General features: G+C 37.3%; 1 protein-coding gene across 6 annotated transcripts in view; it reads right to left on the reverse strand.

Annotated features, from left to right (window-relative positions):
• Positions 1-2,766: 2,766 nt before the first annotated feature.
• Positions 2,767-18,323, reverse strand: part of KIF27 (kinesin family member 27) — a 75,161-nt gene continuing 59,604 nt past the window's right edge. For all 6 annotated transcript variants that reach the window (XM_044920406.1, XM_044920407.1, XM_044920408.1 and 3 more), the window contains 4 exons: positions 13,197-13,403; positions 11,584-11,782; positions 8,757-8,921; positions 2,767-4,427 (listed from right to left, as the gene is read on the reverse strand). In XM_044920406.1, coding sequence (XP_044776341.1) covers positions 3,943-4,427; positions 8,757-8,921; positions 11,584-11,782; positions 13,197-13,403 — 1,056 coding nt within the window. In that variant the 3' untranslated portion in view covers positions 2,767-3,942. The remainder of the gene's footprint in view (positions 4,428-8,756; positions 8,922-11,583; positions 11,783-13,196; positions 13,404-18,323) is intronic.

Here is an 18,323-nt window from a genome sequence, read left to right on the forward strand (position 1 = left end):
AAAAGACCTGTCAGATCAATTAAATTCTAACAGCATTTACCACTTTGGACTTGAACAGTTATACGTCCCTTTGTATATACTGTAGTAAACTTGAAAACACATTAATACAGTATACAAACATTGTTTTTAAAATACATTTCTTTTGTGCTACTTTAATTACACAAGTATTAACTAAAAAGTGGAGTTTTAAATTTCCAACAATCATAAATATGAATTTTTAAAAAATGTTTAAATAGTTTTCTACTCTTCTGCATGAATGATCTCGTTCTTTGGTCTATAAGGATCTTGCTCATAACAGTCTATGAGATTGTTGTATTTTTCTTTTAAAGTAATGTAGAGATAATTCAGTAGAAGTGTGTGTAATAATTTACTCATAGAACCTAAGAGTTATACATTTAGGTTCAATCATATCATACTGCTAGCATTTCACATACTGGCTGTCCTCTTGATTCATTTTGGAAATTCCTAGGGAAAAAATATTTAAAGGAAAAAGAACTATGGAAATACCAAAAGTCAATATTATAACATCAAGTTTTTCTGAGCTTTCTTTTCATAATTTCTCTTGTTCTAATTACTTCCATGTTGGGGTATTGTTGGAGTCATTATAAAAATCAACTGCCATTCTTGTATTTGGTGCCATGTATGCCCTGCATCCCAACAGCAAGGAAGCAGTCACTCCTAGTGCAGGTGATGAAGGGGTGCATTGTTTGTAGAGGATTTAAAACATCAAAACTTATCAAAAGTCAGTTTGCTTTTTATTGTCAGCATCAAGGTAAACAATGACAGTGACCAAATATTCCTCCCCCTTGGGCAGATGTTTCTACTACTTTGAAAACACTACTGTCCATACAAGCTCAAAAATATTACAAATCCAATGCATTTGAGATGGTTACTGTGGAAGGATCTCATTCCCACCTTCATTTCCAATTGTCGAAAATATAAACGTAGAAGAATGTAGGCAACCTGAGGCCTGTTATAAATTTAAATGTAAAATATACATAATTAATATTTCTTAATATTCCAGCGAAGTTGAGGAAGAATGGTGGACAAGTGGACACTGAACTTTCAGATACTGAAAGATACTCCAGTGTTTTAAATAGTCACAGATATGTGCCTAAGGAAATAACTGAAAGAGCAAAACATGTCATTCTTGCATTTGGTACATGAGAATTTATGTTGACTATAGAATCAAACTCCCAAAAAGGATCTGACTCCCTAGCAATTCACTCTAAGACTTAGTATAAGACTTCTATTAACTTCTTTCATATAAGACACTTATTCTTAAATGAGCACTTTTCACGCCATTGACCTGAAAAAACCCATTAGCAGAAGAAAACAAACATTAAAGCACAAAATCACCTTCATTGATATTCTTGCCACCCATAGTTCCCATATTTATATAATTCTCCAACCCTGTTATCTTTAACACTCTGAAGTTAGGGAAGGAACCAGTACTTCACAGAGGCAAATATGTTTCCTTCCAAATGCTCCGTTATAAGTGGGGGAAAAAACCCATAATGAACAAAAAAAAACCCCACAGACATATTTTATGTGCATACAAAAAGGCAAACACGGTGACAAAATGATTAGACTAAGAAAAGCACACGAAACAGAGGAAAATTTATTACTAGTATATGTAAAAAAAATAATTTTACTTGCCTTGAGGGAGGTGCCTTAATTTTTCTTTCCTTTGTGAGGGCACTAAACTAGAATGATAAGAGATTCACTTCCAGAATGTATTTATTATTCAGGACATTATTTATATGTGTGTGTTTCTGTATGTACATGAAATCTATCATAGCCTATGGATATATGTTTAACCCAAAGGAAGAAAAAAATTGTACCTTTCTTATTTAGCAGTCAGTTCACATTTGCATTATCAAATCTAATCACTGTTGATTTGACATAAATTTTCTTGCTTTGTGAGTAGTGCTTTGGCTTTTAGAAAATTTATTTCTATTTCCACAGGTAAAACAAGTATGTGTCAATTTCCTAGGCAAACTAAGAATCCAGGGTTACAATATATTCTCTTTCTAAATTATTACTTAATTTTATAAGGAATTTATAATTAGGACCTTCATTAATAAATGTATTCATTAATAAATATATCATTGTTGTGCTTTGTTAAGATACTGGCCTTTGCCATATCTATATATAGTATATACACACGCATATTACATATGATATATACTAAGTATGTATCATACAAACTAGAGGCAAAAAGAAGAAACTAGCTTAAAACCAGAATCTGACCTGAAATAGTCTCTGCTAAAAACACATTTTCTGAATTAGTTTGTAAATTCCTTGTCTAAAGCAGTTTCTCATTGGGCCAATGCTTTACACTGTGGTTCAATTCCCAGCTAAGTCCATGGCAGTCTATTTAACCCACAATTTAAATAAATTTCAGTACCATGCTTAAGAGATACAGAAACTATTGACTGATTTAGAAGTTTGTTTTGGTTTGTTTTTCTTCTCCTCTAGGAACTGGTTTTTAGCAATGGGAACCAAGGAACCCTACTCCCTAGGCACTAGAAACCAGAAAAAGGAAACCAGAAGTATTTGAGCACAGAGTGGCAGTTGAGGTCTTAGGTAAGATGGGCAGGGTCAATAACAACAAAGGACAAGGACAAAAAAATATTAGTAGCAGCATCACCTAAGAAAACCTGGAGTCTGCAAGAATTGAGTAGCATCCATAAGTCAGGGCAGCTTTACTACTGCCCCACCCAAACAGTAGTTAGTTTAAGAAACAACTTTATTTTACAAGTGAAAATTTGGAAAAGTGACAAAAATAACAACACAAGTAACAAAAAGTAACAGAATACCTCTGGTCATTATAAGGGGATGTTTTCTATGATTAAAAAGTATGATGAAAAAGTACAAACTATTTGTTGGGCAAATCAGTGTTTTAATTCTTAATTCCAAACTGAAGTTTATATTATATAATAAGATTTAGACTGAAAAAATCTTGAAGAAAAATTTCATTTACATATTTACAGCCCCAATGCAGTCTGGCCTGCCTGTGTGCAAGACCCAAGTAAGCAGGCTTTAGAGAAAAATCTCCGATTAGGCCCATCAGATTGTTAGCTAAAGAGCCTCTGGCAAGGCTTCAAGCTTTACAGGCGTACTCCATGTGACCAGATCTCTCTTCCTTGAAACGCTAGAATGCGTTACCATTATTCTGTTTCCCTGTGGCATGGAACCGCATCCTTTTCCCCTAGTCTAGTAGCCTAGGGAGAGACACATTGAATAGACAGGGTAGGGGTGAGATGAAAACTTATATTCCATAATATTAGCAAACCAACAACATGACATTCTAAAAGCAATCCCAGAAAAAGAGCAGAGAACCGTGTTTAAAAAGTCAAGACTGATCACTCAAGCTCTGTGGACTCTGAGGACCATAAATTAACTTCAACCCATAAATCTAGTTAGTTGCCTTAAACCCACAGACTGCATTTTGGCACAGATTTTCAGCTGTACCAAAAGATATGCAGCAGGTAACTCCCCCTTCTCATACAAGCAATATTTAACTGGGCCTCTTCAAAATAACAAATATATTTAATAACAGTATTATAAACTTATAAGGTGTAATTAATGTATTATAACATACTTCTACATTATATAGCAATATGACTATTCCACTCTGTTTTCTTCTTTATAAAATGCCTGGATTTTAAGCAAATTTGTAAGTGGAAATATTTAAATGTTCTATTACTTGACAGTATTAGAATACATGTTCATTTGGTTATTATGGAAATATCTGCTAACAATTAAAACTCCCCAAATATACCGTAGAAGATATACACATCTACAGTATACAAAATGATTCCTTCCTCCCCTTCTTCATCCTGAAGGAAGAGCTAGTGAGCATAAACTTTCATTTCTAACAGGTTAGACAAAGGAATCTTACACCTCTACCAAATTAAAAGTTCTATTATTAAAGGTCTAAGTTTTTAAGTCACTTGGTTTCCTAGCTACTTCAATGGAATCAGCAGTCATAGATCCAACCCCAACTCCAAGACTGGAACGTCGTAATGATAGTTCCAAAGCAGAAATCTGACGTAACTCTTTACGACACAACTTTACAGACGTGACACCATGAAGCTTTCCCACATTTCCCGCTGGCTGGATTTGGGGTGATAGTCGACCATGAGATTTTGTAAAATGATTTTCATCTATTTCTACTTTATCCTCGTTGTTTAACAAATGCCCACTAGTGGGTGCTAAAGAGCTACAGATCGAAGGTAATTCTGGGCCATCTTCCCAGAGCTTCTGAGGATTTGGTTGTGTTCTTAAACTGCTTGTTGAATTGTCCAATTCTCTTTCTCTTCCACTTAATTTCATACTTTCAGTTCTGGATGCCCATTTTAATTCTTCTGGAACCATGCCTGCTTCTTCAGGGGTCAGAACTCTATCCCCAGCATCATGATCTAAAAATAATACAAAAAGAAAAAAATTAGAGATTTCCTCAAAAACAGGTATTTTGATCATGATATCCTAACATAACCATATTATTATCACTCAATATAAATGATGTCTTTCAGCTTTTTTTCTTCGTTAGGTGACTTAGACAAACAGAAGTTTCACTTACAGGCATTTTGCATGTGAATAACTGAGAACTTTTAATTCAAAGAACAAAGTTGAGAAAACAGTCATCTAGTGATTTTGTTTTTCCCTGGAAATGCAGGAGTGCTTTGGGCCTCTGGTGCCCTTCCACACCTGCCCCCCACTGCCTTGCCACTGGTGAACCATGGTCCACACCTTGGCTAAGTGAAGCCAGCACCGGAGAACACTGGCTCTATGTCTGGGCGATCTTTCAGGATGTGGCGTCGTGTATGTGAAACTCTAGTCTTGGTTAGAACTCCCAGCATGACGGCAGGGTTCTGCTCCTTGAAGGTACTCTGGGGATCCACCATCAAAATGGAGATGACAGCCAACCCCCTCAGTGGGGATACCCTGCTGGAATGCTGGAATGAGTGAAGGAGGGAGTGAAGAGATCAAAGCTTGAGGTCTTCAAATCATAGAATTATCTAATATCAAAATTTACTTGAGAGGAGTCCATATAGGCCCGAGACCTAATATGATGAAAAATGCCAACTTTAACATACATTAGTTAATTAGATTAACTAGTAATTAGATTAGTACACTTCTAGTCCTATGAATACCAAGTTTAAAAAACAGAAGTTGCACACTGGCAATCCCTAGCCAAATCTGGCCTACAGACACGTTTTATTTAGCCTATGAAATAACACGTGACCCCCAATTTTTTAATTGGAAAGTTTCATATAAAAATATAGATTTCCATTTTTTCTAGAAAAAAAATGAGAACTGACAATTTCTGCCTGGCCACAGCAGCTGGAGCAGAGCTGGCCCTGCCTGTTTAGACAATTGCTACCTTCCCTCCGCTCACTCTGGCTCCCTGGTTCCTGAAGGCATTTCAGTTTGTGACCCCTGGTTGAAAACATAACTGGTTTTCTAACTTTTAACATACTCTCACAAACAAACCAGCAGAACTAACAAATGACACAGATTCTCACATGGAACTAGCAGACATTCACAAAGTTGACCATAGACAGTGGCTCCCAAACTTTGCCGCACATTAGTCACCAGAAGCTTTTAAGAATTGATGCTCAGGTCCCAGTGTCTGGGGAAGGGAGCCAGGCATCTTATTTTTGAAAGATCATATGCGAAAGAGCAGAGATGGGCTCACTGGAGAAGCTTACTCCCTACCTGACTTGGATATTTCACAGTGGAAAGTTTCCCTCTTCCAGAATTTTCCATTAGGGAACAAACCAGAGAAAGATTAGTTCACCTGAGGTCACAGAGTGAGGAAAAGAAGTTAGGATCCCTACCCAACTCTTCTGACTCAAGTATCCTCACAGAGTTTTATAGTGATTTAAATTGATATAAGGATAGAGTTTTAAATATTTAAATAAGTACATCGACTGCATGTCCATATAAACTGATTTTATCCTTACATATTTTATCCTCACACCCTAATATATTTGTTAGAAAACAGATTCACTGTAACAGAGGCACGGCTAAGAGGTAACCAAGATATTTTAGTCCAAAGATTAATTTTTCTGCATTTGAAAATGCTAAAAATACTCAAGGTAAATATAAGTGTGGTATGCAGACAATGAAAAGACTACTATCAAAAACTAACGAACTGAATACCAAGACAGTTAAGTTTTAAGATCACTGATTATGAAGTGTATAATACTTTTTAGGGAACTCAGAATTTGATATATGTAAATTGCTATATTTATAAGTCAAAGAAGTCTTGTTTAATGTCACTATATTAGAACAGCATTTTGAGATAGTATATATATCATACAAGCTATATCTCTAATATGATTCCAACTGTAATTTTTTAAAGCATGGGGACAATAATGAAAAGAATTATGCTAAATGTTAATAGTTGTGGTAGAATTATGGGTGATTTTTTTCCAGCTCTTTTCTATATTTTCAAATTTTTCTACAATGACTATTACTTTTATTACTTTTTATAGATGTTTCTAGGTGGGATTGCAAGTTAGCTGAAATAGTATCTTCAACATTAGTATCAAGACTAGATTTCCTGGGGGCACCTGGCTGGCTTAGTCGGTAGAGCATGCAACTCTTGATCTCAGGGTTTTGAGTTCGAGGCCCACGCTGGTGGTAGAGTTTACTTAAAAACAAACAAGACTAGATTCCCAAGTAAGTTGGTCAGACAGGTGTCCTCATTTTACATAACTCCAAGATTACTTAACTTTTTCAGTTTTTTGCATTTGTCTCATTAAAGAGCAGGATGAAGATGCAGGACGAGGATGAAACCTCACCATCCCACACTGGCATTTTAAAAGATGTCTAGTTAACTCGTAATATAAACATGGGCCATTTAAACACTAGATATCTAATTTCGGATGTCTCAAGTTTGAAAGTGGGGTTTTTTTACAGCTGAAATGGTCTTATGCTGATTGTTCTGTTTGCTACTTAACGCCTGTTTACTTTTTAATTTTTTCTAAGTCGTGTTTCAAGTAAAAGGTTCAGCTATATAGTGCGGGCAGTATTTCAAGTATATGTTTTAATTACATTAGCACCTCTGCATTACTACATTGAAAATCAGAAAATTTAGTGTCTCTGGCAGGATCTTGTCTGTTTGTGTCACATCTCTGTCCTTAAGACAAATTTTATCCTAGAATATTAAACCAGGAATCATAAGATGAAGGACCTTAGACCATGTTCTAATTACTGTTGTGTTTGTAAGTTACTTGACCTAACTTTCAATTCTCTTTTCTAAAAACGGCATTAGCAGACACTGACCCACCTTGAGTTTGAGGGTTAAATAGAACTACTTGTGAAAATGTCTATAAATTATAAATATCATAAGTATAAGGTAGCATTAGAACCACTTTTCTAAGATATTACTGTTTTAAACTTCAAAGCTATGTTAATTCTGCTTACATTATATATTCAGCATGTATCTTTTCATTATGCATACATATAGTTTTCACTAGTCTCTTTACAATTTTGTTCTACCCATCTTTAAATGGTCTTCTTTATAGGTACAGAATAGGTCTGTGCTCCTAAAAGGTTGTAAAGTCAACTTTGCATAAGCCATACTTGACTTAGTAGAAGAATACCTTCTCTAAAGGCAGGCGCCTTTAAATATAAATATATTAGGGCATCTGGGTGGCTCAGTCGGTTACGTAAGCGTGTGCTTTCAGCTCGTGTCATGATCCCAGGGTCCTAGGATCAAGCCCCGCTTTGGGTTCCCTGCTCAGCAGGGAGCCTGCTTCTCCCTCTCCCTTTACCCCTCCTCCCTGCTTGTGTTCTCTCTCCTTTGCTCTCTCTCTCTCTCAAATAAATAAAATCTTTGAAAAAATGTAAAATATATTATTTTAGAAATATTGATTCTTCTCTAATTGGAAGACTTAAAGAGGGTATATTTTAACCATGGCACTTTCTAGTTTTAGTTATGTCACGTTTTAGGGTGAGGGTCAGGCAGACAACTATTTTTGTTTATAGAGACAAATACAAGTTCAATATCTAATTCTAAATAACCAAATCAAAACATTTGTTTTGTTTCTTACATTCCACTTGGGGGTGAGATCATATGGTATTTGTCTTTCTCTGACTTATTTCACTTAGCATTATACCCTCTAGATCCATCCATGACCTTGCAAATGGCAAGGTTCCGTTCTTTTTATGGCTGAATTAATATTCCATTGTATGTATACACCACATCTTCTTTATCTATTCATCTATCAGACACTTGGGTTGATTCCATAATTTGGCTGTTGTAAATAATGCTACAATAAACATAGGGATGCTCATATCTTTTCGAATTAGTGTTTTCACATTCTTTGGGTAAATACCCAGTAGTGGAATTACTGGATCATATAGTAATCCTGTTTTTAATTTGAGGACCCTCCATACTGTTTTCCACAGTAGCTGCACCAGTTTGCATTCCCACCAACAGTGCACGAGGGTTCCTTTTTCTCCGCATCCCCGCCAACGCTTGTTGTTTCTTGTGTTGTTGGTTTTAGCCATTCTGACAGGTGGGAGGTGATGTCACATTGTGGTTTGATTTGCATTTCCCTGATGATTAGGACTAGACAACTATTTTTGTTTACAGAGACAAATACAAGTCCAATATCTAATTCTAAATAATCGAATCAATTGGGAAAGGCTAAACTATTAAGTCAGGCACAACTTCACCCAATACTAGATACATCAAATACTGTTAGCATGACAAGTAACACTAAAGGTCTTACGTCCAGATGGTACTAGTTGCTGCCGAACTGCTTCCCCTACCAATTCCTTAAGTTTCTTCTTAAGATCTCTGCTGGTTTTCTTATAGAAATAAAGATCTTTTTCCAGCTGCTGGATTTTATCTTCATATGTTTTTAACATTTCCATAAGGCCTTCGCCATCTTGCTCTATGAAACAGAGATTTGCATTTAAGATCGGTTTCAATTAAATGACTAAAAACTATGTTCTAACACAGTCTCCAGATTATGTTTAAAGGGTCAGAAGTATGTTACATGTATCTGTTACCTGAATGGATTTGCTTTCAGCTACAGTTTGGATTCTTCTGCCCTAAGTCACCTTCTCTGCTCAACCCCCTATCAACTACCACATCTTCATGATTCATAAGCACTTTTTGAGTAACATTAACTAGATTTATCCTTAGAACAGCAGAAATAAAGTGTTTTCTATAAAAAATTCACATTTGGAACTGTATCCATCAGTTGTATCAATATCTTATTTAAAGTTCATATCAGGGGGCGCCTGGGTGGCTCAGTCTGTTAAGCGTCTGCCTTTAGCTCAGGTCATGATCCCAGGGTCCTGGGATCGAGCCCCACGTCAGGCTTCCTGCTCAGTGGGGAGTCTGCTTCTCCCTCTCCCTCTGCGGCTCCCCCCCTCTTTGTGCTCATGTGCTCTCTCTCTCTGTCAAATAAATAAATAAAATCTTTAAAAAAAATAAAAAATAAAGTTCACATCAGGAACTGTGGCTATATGGAAAGTCATAGGCCCAGGTTTATAGGCCCAAGAAATCTACAGCCAAAAAACCCCATATCCAAAAACCTGCCAAAAGAGGCTACAGAGATTAAATTACAAAAGAAAACACTCATACAAAAAGAGGGGAAATAGCAATAAATTGTAGCTTATGCTACCATATACCTTAAAGCTTCTAATTAATATTTATAAATGTATAAAACTGTTCCTATTGGGTGTTTTAGAACCAGTAAAACCTAGTTTATTGACCTTCTGAAAATACATACTCTCAGACCTACTCTTTCCTATTGGTATATTTATAAAATGATCCTACTGGGTTTTTTTAATTTTTTAAATTTATTTAAATTCAATTAGCCAACATATAGTACATCCTTAGTTTCTGATGTAGTGTTCAGTGATTCATTAGTTGTGTATAACATGATCCTACTGGTTTTAATGTTGTTTTGTTGTAATTGGCTGTTTTTCCTGAAAAATTTGATCTAAGTATATTGGATATTTTATTTTATTTATTTATTTTTAAAGATTTTATTTATTTATTTGACAGAGAGAGAGAGAACACAAGTAGGCAGAGCAGCAGGCAGAGGGAGAGGCAGAAGCAGGCTCTCCACTGAGCAGGGAGCCCCTTTTGGGCTCAATCCCAGGATCCTGGGATCATGACCTGAGCCGAAGGCAGACGCTTAACTGACTGAGCCACCCAGGCACTCCTGGATATTTTAAATTAACCCATTGTCTTGTATTTAAAAATACTTTAAGGGGTGCCTGGGTGGCTCAGTCGGTTAAGCATTGGGCTCTTGATTTTGGCTCAGGTCATGATCTCAGGGTTGTGGGATCAAGCCCCATGTTGGGCTCCACGCTCAGTGGGGAGTCTTCTTGAGATTCTTTCTCTCTCCCTCTCCCCCTCCCCACCATACTCTCTCTCTCTCTAAAATAAATAAATAAATCTTTAAAAAATAAATACTTTAATAACACAGTAAATTAGAATCCCCATAAAGAATATCATATATGTCAACTGAATTTTATACAACATATTCAGTTGAAATTAGAAAATTCATAATCATTTTTAGCTGTAACTTTGTTATGAAAAACTTATCCCAGGTATAGAAATGATTTTTAAAATGTTCTCATTTGGCTGTAGCATGAGCTTTTGTGGTGCAATGCCAATCACTTGAAAAATACATTAAAAATTCTATGAAAATATCACTTTATAGAGACATAAGGCAGAACTAAAAATAAGGAAAGGAGAGCATGTTTGAATGAAGTGATGTATAGGATCCTGTCATCAGGCAACTGGTTGTTAATCGACTGGTTATAGAATTAACTTAGAGGCAAATTGCCTCAACACTCAAATTTATATATTTTCTGATTTTCTGCTTACTCAGGTTGTTTCTCCAGCTATAGATTCACAAGAATCAAGACTAAGCAGCTAAGCAGCCTGGATTGAAGCATTACCAGCACTGCCAGGCAGTGATTTTGTTGCCATAGCAACTCTTTGTGTACTGGCCAAATGCCCAGGTAACATGAGGACCAACTGCTCTGACAGCTCTTTCCACACCAGAGTTGACGGCTGAACTACTGTGCACTGATAACAGTATGTGTCCATCGGTGGTAGACTAATTTTGACCTAAGATATAACCTTAATGCATAAAATTTACAATCAACTGAAAATTATAACAAGAAATATAACTAGAAATCTGACAGGGCCTATCACTTTACTTATGTGAAGGGAAAGTAATTTAAATATCAAAGTACTCCATCCTTGAGAGAGAGACACTTTTCAACTGTACACCAGGAAGCCAGAAATCCTGCATTTGTACATAAAAATAGACCAACAACCAACGGGTGGGAGTTCTTACGTGTGGCACTGGGGACAGGCAGAGGGCTGGCATTTCAAGCACCAAGAGCCCTACATCACAGTCAGCTATCCCCACGTGCGGCAACCCAGACACGTAAAGCACAAAAACAAATATAAGTAGGAGCTATTTATTCATGCTGGGCTTTTCTGTGATCAGATTCTGTCCTGTGTTCCTCTCCCAGCCCCTCCGACACATCACCTTTCTACAGCTGACCAGAAGGGGCAGGTACCTTGAAAATGATGTAACAGCAGCTGCATTTTTTGCTCATGTTCCTTTTGCTGAAGGGTCAGTCTCCGGTCGCACTGCAATTTCAGATGCTCCAGTGCAGACTCCAATTCACGAACCATATTATCCTGTTCCAGAACCTTCATTTTAATTTCTTCATTCTGTAACTGTAGCTTCCGTTCGGTTTCTCGCAAATTGACCACCTAGCAAAGACATTTTTTGACCTTTTAAGTGTGTCTTAAGATAGCCTAATGTAATAACCTACTTCTCTTAGGCTACAGGAACAACTTCCTTAGTCACCATGGTATAACTAAGCAAATGCTTTCTAACATACCCAACAAAATAACCTAACAGCCTTTTGAGTTTGTTGGGATTCTGAATTGGTAACAACTTCACTTTAAATATAATGTGGCTCTAACTATCACCCCTCCATCAGCTCTTAGACATGGTTGCTGCAATTTAATTTACAATCCTCTAACTCCATTTCTCTAGTCTAAGAAGAGAACGGGAACCTACAGACTCTTGTAACATCTAGATACCTCCCAGTTTTAACTCCAAAATGGATGTTATAAATAAGTAACAGACTTTTTAAAACTATACAGAGTTCAGTCTCAGATTGTGCACTTAGTCCAATGGGTTCTTCTCGGCACTGCTATGAAGTGAATATACTTCCAGGTATGTGTCACACAACTTGCTAATGTAATGCCCTTCTCTCTAGAAAAATACTTGTTTCTACAAAGGGTACCCAGGGCCAGAAAATCCACTGACCTTGGCCTGCGTGGTTTAGGTTAAGAACCCTTTCTCTAAGAACACCAGAAAAGAATTCTATCAAAGCTTCCGACAGCACCACACCATTTTTCTGCCATCCACACATGCAGTGATAGGATGCACTCTTATCAGTAATAGTAGCTTACTACCACATTCATTACCCAAGAGGAGGGCTGTGTACAACATTTCCATTAAGTTTTTCATCTATATTTCACTTGTCTAACAGAATTGGGACTTTATTTTAAAACTCCAGTGTTTGATTTTTCATTAATTGTCTGATAGTCCCTTAAACTGAAGATATCTTTCAGAGAGAAGAGTTATTCCTTGCTTACCACTTCATAATATATACCTTAAGAGAAGACATTATTCACGCTTATGCTAAAACTTATTGTTATCTTTGTCACTGAGGCACCAGTTCATCTTCATTTAAATTCCTAGGTATGATGATAAAGAAGTGGTACCCCGACCTTATAGCAATGAAGGAAAGGGAGCCCGAACCTGGAAGGCCCTTGATTTTTCATGAATGCTGAGCAGCAACAACCAAATCTTGAAAGTATCCAAGAAATAGTGATTGAGGAATATAACTTGAATCCTTGGGTTTTTAAAACTATTTCAAAAAGCCTTTCTTTCAAAAGGTCCTTCCAACTTTAAGAACCTCCCAAAGGGAGGCGTACATACTTGGAAAGCACGCAGCTTTCAGATGACCACATTCAGTAGTGTAAGGAGAAATCATGCTTAAATCTGTAGTTACAACATCAAAGTTTTAGGCTTTTCAATTTCTGAAACGTGACATGTATAAGCACCTTGGCCCCCCTGTATAAGAAAATCCTCTGTCCCTCCGAAACAAACCTTATTGAAATATCTGAAAAGAATAGCTCTAATCTCAACAGGACTCAGGCAAATGAGTTTTTCCAAGACATCTGCTTCACTATGAGAGAGGTTTTGGAGTGAAGCTCTGAGCGAGTTCTGGCGACTCTGGATACTTTCATTCTTGTATTCAATTGCAGCTTCCAAAGCTTCAATCCCTTCTTCAAGTTGGAAAAGAACATGTTCTTCCTAGATATAATATAATAGAAATCATTCATTTCAAATGAAATAATATTACTTGGACTTTGTCATACACTAGGATCTCACTATGCTATCTAAGTCTAATGGACGTTATCATTCGTCTACTAAATTTTAAGAAAATGATGTTTACTGAGTGCTTACAATGCTACACAGTACAACATGTGTATACACACATATATAAAACATACACTCACTGAATCCTCGCACTAAACCTCATGTACGAAACGTCCCAAGGTCATACAGCAAATGCTGATAACCAAGGAATACACTTGAACAAAGCCTCGCCTCCAGGACCAGCACTATAGCCATGTATCTCCCTCCACAGCTCCTGAAATTCACATTATGTGTTAGAGAGATCTGGAGACTCCCTGGTGTCCCTTCAGGGATCTATTGAAACAATATACTGCCGGGAGGGAAAGAAGAAATAGATTTAGAATAAATTATTAAGAACTAGTCATCAGAAGAGGGTCTCTAGGGAAAAAAGAGTATGGCATAAAAAAAAGTAGGGAAGATTTAAGGACATGAAACATTTCATAAAATTCCTATGAGATATCATTAAAGAGCAAACAAAGGCATTAAAAATGTCGACGATCTAACATTTTTTTCGTAAGCTAGAGGAGATTTTCTTTGTAGGGAGAAAAAAAAAAAAAACTTGATGAATCCCTGTCAGAAAACCTAGCAGTTCTTTGAACTATCCAAACATCTTGAGAGTGTCCAAATTTCTCATAAATTATTTCAACCTGGTGAGACTTCGATAGACATTTCTGTATACCTGTATGTGTGGTGGTGGTTACCACAACTTTAGGTTCCTTGAAGGCAGACCATCTTGTCCATACTCATGTCCTTATTGCCTAGTACAGTACATATCACATAGTTTAAACTCAGTAAGTATCTGCTGAATGGGTTAATGAGGGAAAAGGAGAAAAAAATATTTTCATATGTCTGATTAGATGACCCAAATACTTCTCTCCACTCCTTCCCCCAGCATTTCAAAGGAAAATTATGTTAATATATCTGATCTACCTAAAGAATAGTTAAAGTGACTTCCAGAACTCCTGTTCTGGAATTCAGGGAAAAGGTATGTAATAACCTATTCCAGTGGGAGGTCGAATAATACTTATTTTTAAAAGCTACTTTATATAAAAATCTCCTGAAAAAGCCATTTTGAAAAAAAAATATTTAACAGCCATTTTGTTAGTGCAATCACTAACCATCAAAAATTTGATGATTTGATCATCACTCCATCTGGAAGAAAATAATCACCTTTTTAAGAAAAACAAACTGGGGTGCCTGGGTGGCTCAGTTGGTTGGGCAACTGCCTTCGGCTCAGGTCATGGTTCCAGGGTCCTGGGATCGAGGCCCGCATTGGGCTCCCTGCTCAGTGGGAAGCCTGCTTCTCCCTCTCCCACTCCCCCTGCTTGTGTTCCCTCTCTTGCTGTCTCTCTCTTTCTGTCAAATAAATAAATAAAATCTTTAAAAAAAAAAAGAAAAACAAACAAAAGGTACATCAGTGAATGGATAAGAGGGACCAGAAAATAAAAGTGGATTATCCAAAGAACATATATGACTTCTGAATAATGCATACGATGATATTTTACCAAAAACAAATGTGGAAGGAGTTTGCCTTTATATATGTGTGAGAACAATTTGGCAGAAATTTAGTTTCTATAGTTTTGGACCGCAGTTAGGGAAGTACTGCGATAGTATAAGGCAGTATGACTCCAGAACCCTGAGGATGGCCCACTCCAGTGAGGCTGCAGCATGCAAATAATCCTGACGCCCTCTAATCAAGCAACAGCTGCGAGAAGATGAATGGCAATGAGAAACTGGTCCAGCATGAAAAATTTGCCACATGGCAAACAACAGATTATCGAGTTGACTATGCTTTATCAGAGAGCACTGCTTTTCACACATGCACCAGGGGTCTTGTTAAAATGCAGATTTCTCGGGCGCCTGGGTGGCTCAGTCATTAAGCGTCTGCCTTCGGCTCAGTCATGATCCCAGGGTCCTGGGATCGAGTCCCACATCAGGCTCCTTGCTTGGCGGGAAGCCTGCTTCTCCCTCTCCCTCTCCCACTGCTTGTGTTCCTGCTCTCGCTATCTCTGTCTCTGTCAAATAAATAAAATCTTTAAAAAAAAAAAAAGAAGAAGAAAGAAAAGAAAAACTGAGGTGCTAGACTATCCAATTAAAAAAAAAAGAGGCAGATTTCTCATTCAGCAGGTCTGGGTGGGGGGCCTGAGGCTCTGCATTTCTAACAGGCTCCCAGGTGATAGTTCTGTTGATCCAGAGACCTCACACTGTGAGCAACAAGGACCTAAAGCAGTTTAGGTCATACATCCCTATCAGTAAAACAAACAAGCAAACAAAGCAAAAAATTTTAAGTAAGCACTGCATATATGCATATTTCTCCATAAATTATATGCATGTTCTAACGATAAAACATGAAATCGAAAGTGTAAAAGATGAAATAAACATAGATATAATAGTCTCATATTTTCTTCCTATATCCCACTTACTGAGCAACTGCTCTGCATTATTAGAAAAATGGAGTCGGGAGTATTTTTTTTTAATTTGTTTATGGAGTTTTCCAAAAAAAAGGAAGTATTTGTCTATATTGTTGGGTAATCCTGTACTAGTATAGTGATCTAAAAATCAGTCACTTCCCATTAAGTAGTATGATTATGAAACTGATTTTAATTTATTGTAGAAAGAGAAAATAATCCTAAACTAGTTTACAGAGATCGAAGCAGCAGACTGTTCCACCTAGATGTTACTGATGTCTTGTGTCACATCAGAATCTCATGTTGCTGATCATCTGCTATTGGCAGATCTATCTGGTAAGAGTAATCTTGGCTTTAAGACAGTGGAGAGAGCAGAGCCCACTGCAGAGTGAACTAAGAAGAACCAATCTTGTGGAAGAAGGCTGCAAGAAACTCAAATGGCTAATGGAACCCCACCAGTGGTAGGACGCTCCCTCATTCCTCAAACCAATCCAGCCTGGCTGCTAAACAGGTATTACGCATGGTTTTCACCACAAACTACACCATGATTTGTAGTTACAGAATTCCACATGAAACAGAAAAGTCAATGTTTCTTGATGATAACGGGCCCTCTACCCTTCTGCAAACATCATTTGCTCATTCACTTCTTCATGCCTTATATAATGGTGTTCTAGCTACAAAGGCCTTCTTTCTTATATCTACCAATATCATGGTTTTCATAATTCAGCTTGAGATTCCAATCCACCAAAGCTGCCTTGATGAATCTTCCCCCCCCAAATGACCACTGCATTGTTTTTTATAAATAATGTAACAAGTATAGTTTTAGTATATTATTATAACTTGTTTTTTTAAATGTTCTTCAGGGTTTAGAGTTTTCTTGTATCTGTCTCTTTTCCCCTGGTAGAGTATGAATTTCTCAAAAGAAGCATAATGCTTTTTACTTTTTTTTGTTTCTTCCATAGGGCCTAGTGACAGTCCTGGGCAGGCAAGAATTCCTTAAATACTCCTCTATTTTGCGGTATTTTAGGCTCTCATACCCTCAAATCTACAAGGCCAGGCTCTAATTTAACACCCTCGGGAGGACAGTCTGATTCTGTGATCCTCTGCACAGCACTCAGGCTATGAAATGGGGCAGTGAGACTTATAATGCCACAGAGCCCCCAATCCAGTCAGTCTTCAGTTCCTTTCATCCACACAGTGAACAACGATCTAATTTTATGAAATCCTTGCTCCTTTTCTTTCTTAACGAGCCCCCTTAACTTTCTCTCCCACTTGCTCCATTCTAAAACTATACAAGATTCAGCAAGGTGCATGATTCCCAACTACTCACTTTCTCTTAGCAGTTTTCTCTTGCTTTGGTCATGACAGGACATCCACAATAAATGTTTGCAGAGAAAATTTAGGCTCAAAAATTCATACTTGTCTGATAAAGTAAGGGACGGGATTGCCAACTGATGTAAAATTTTGAAAAAAGACAAAAGTCTGGGGGAATTTGACAATGATAAATGTACTATCTTTTACATAGTTTTAAAAAAGAAAGGTAAGGGCGCCTGGGTGGCTCAGTCGGTTGAGCGACTGCCTTCGGCTCAGGTCATGATCCTGGAGTCCCTGGATCGAGTCCTGCATCGGGCTCCCTGCTCAGTGGGGAGTCTGCTTCTCCCTCTGACCCTCTTCCCTCTCGTGCTATCTCTCATTCTCTCTCACTCAAATAAATAAATAAAATTAAAAAAAAAAAAAGAAAGGTAAGAGGAGTCATATGCTCCTCATGAGGACTCAAACTCTGAGGTATTTTTTTTATTTTTATATTGTTTTTATATTTTTTCTTTTTTTCAATTTAAATTCACTTAGCCAACTTATAGTACATCATTAGTTTCAGATGTAGTGTTCAATAATTTATCAGTAACTGATAAATTATCAAAGGTATTTTTATTGGGATTTGAATTCCATGCATCTACTTGGCTGGAACATGCTCTCAAAGGCTGGGATTTTCTGAAAGAACTAACCGTGAATGCCCTAGCCATCCATAGTATGTGATAGATTACCTAGAATTGCTCGAGAAAGAAGCAGAGAGAAGGTAGGTGCTCTCTTTGAAAGAACTGAGGAAGAGTCCCTTCAAATCATCTTCTGTATTCTGTGATGTCAGGTGAGAAACCCCAGCTGAGAAAGGCCCTATTCAAGGGAAGTGTTAGTTTCCCAATCCCTGGCAATGCCAGCAAGGGGCCACGTTCATGGACCCGTGTGTGAGGATATCACAGTTTAGAGTCAAGCATGGCTTATGGCACCTAATAGGAGCCAGGTAAACTCAATACATCGGACAAAGCCTCAAGGAAACAAAGCTTACCAGATTTCTCATTTTTATGTGTAAGTTAACAAAGACAGAGGAAATCATTCAAGTGACCCATCATAG

Source organism: Neomonachus schauinslandi, chromosome 13 (genome assembly GCF_002201575.2).
Source record: "Neomonachus schauinslandi chromosome 13, ASM220157v2, whole genome shotgun sequence".
Taxonomy (NCBI): domain Eukaryota; kingdom Metazoa; phylum Chordata; class Mammalia; order Carnivora; family Phocidae; genus Neomonachus; species Neomonachus schauinslandi.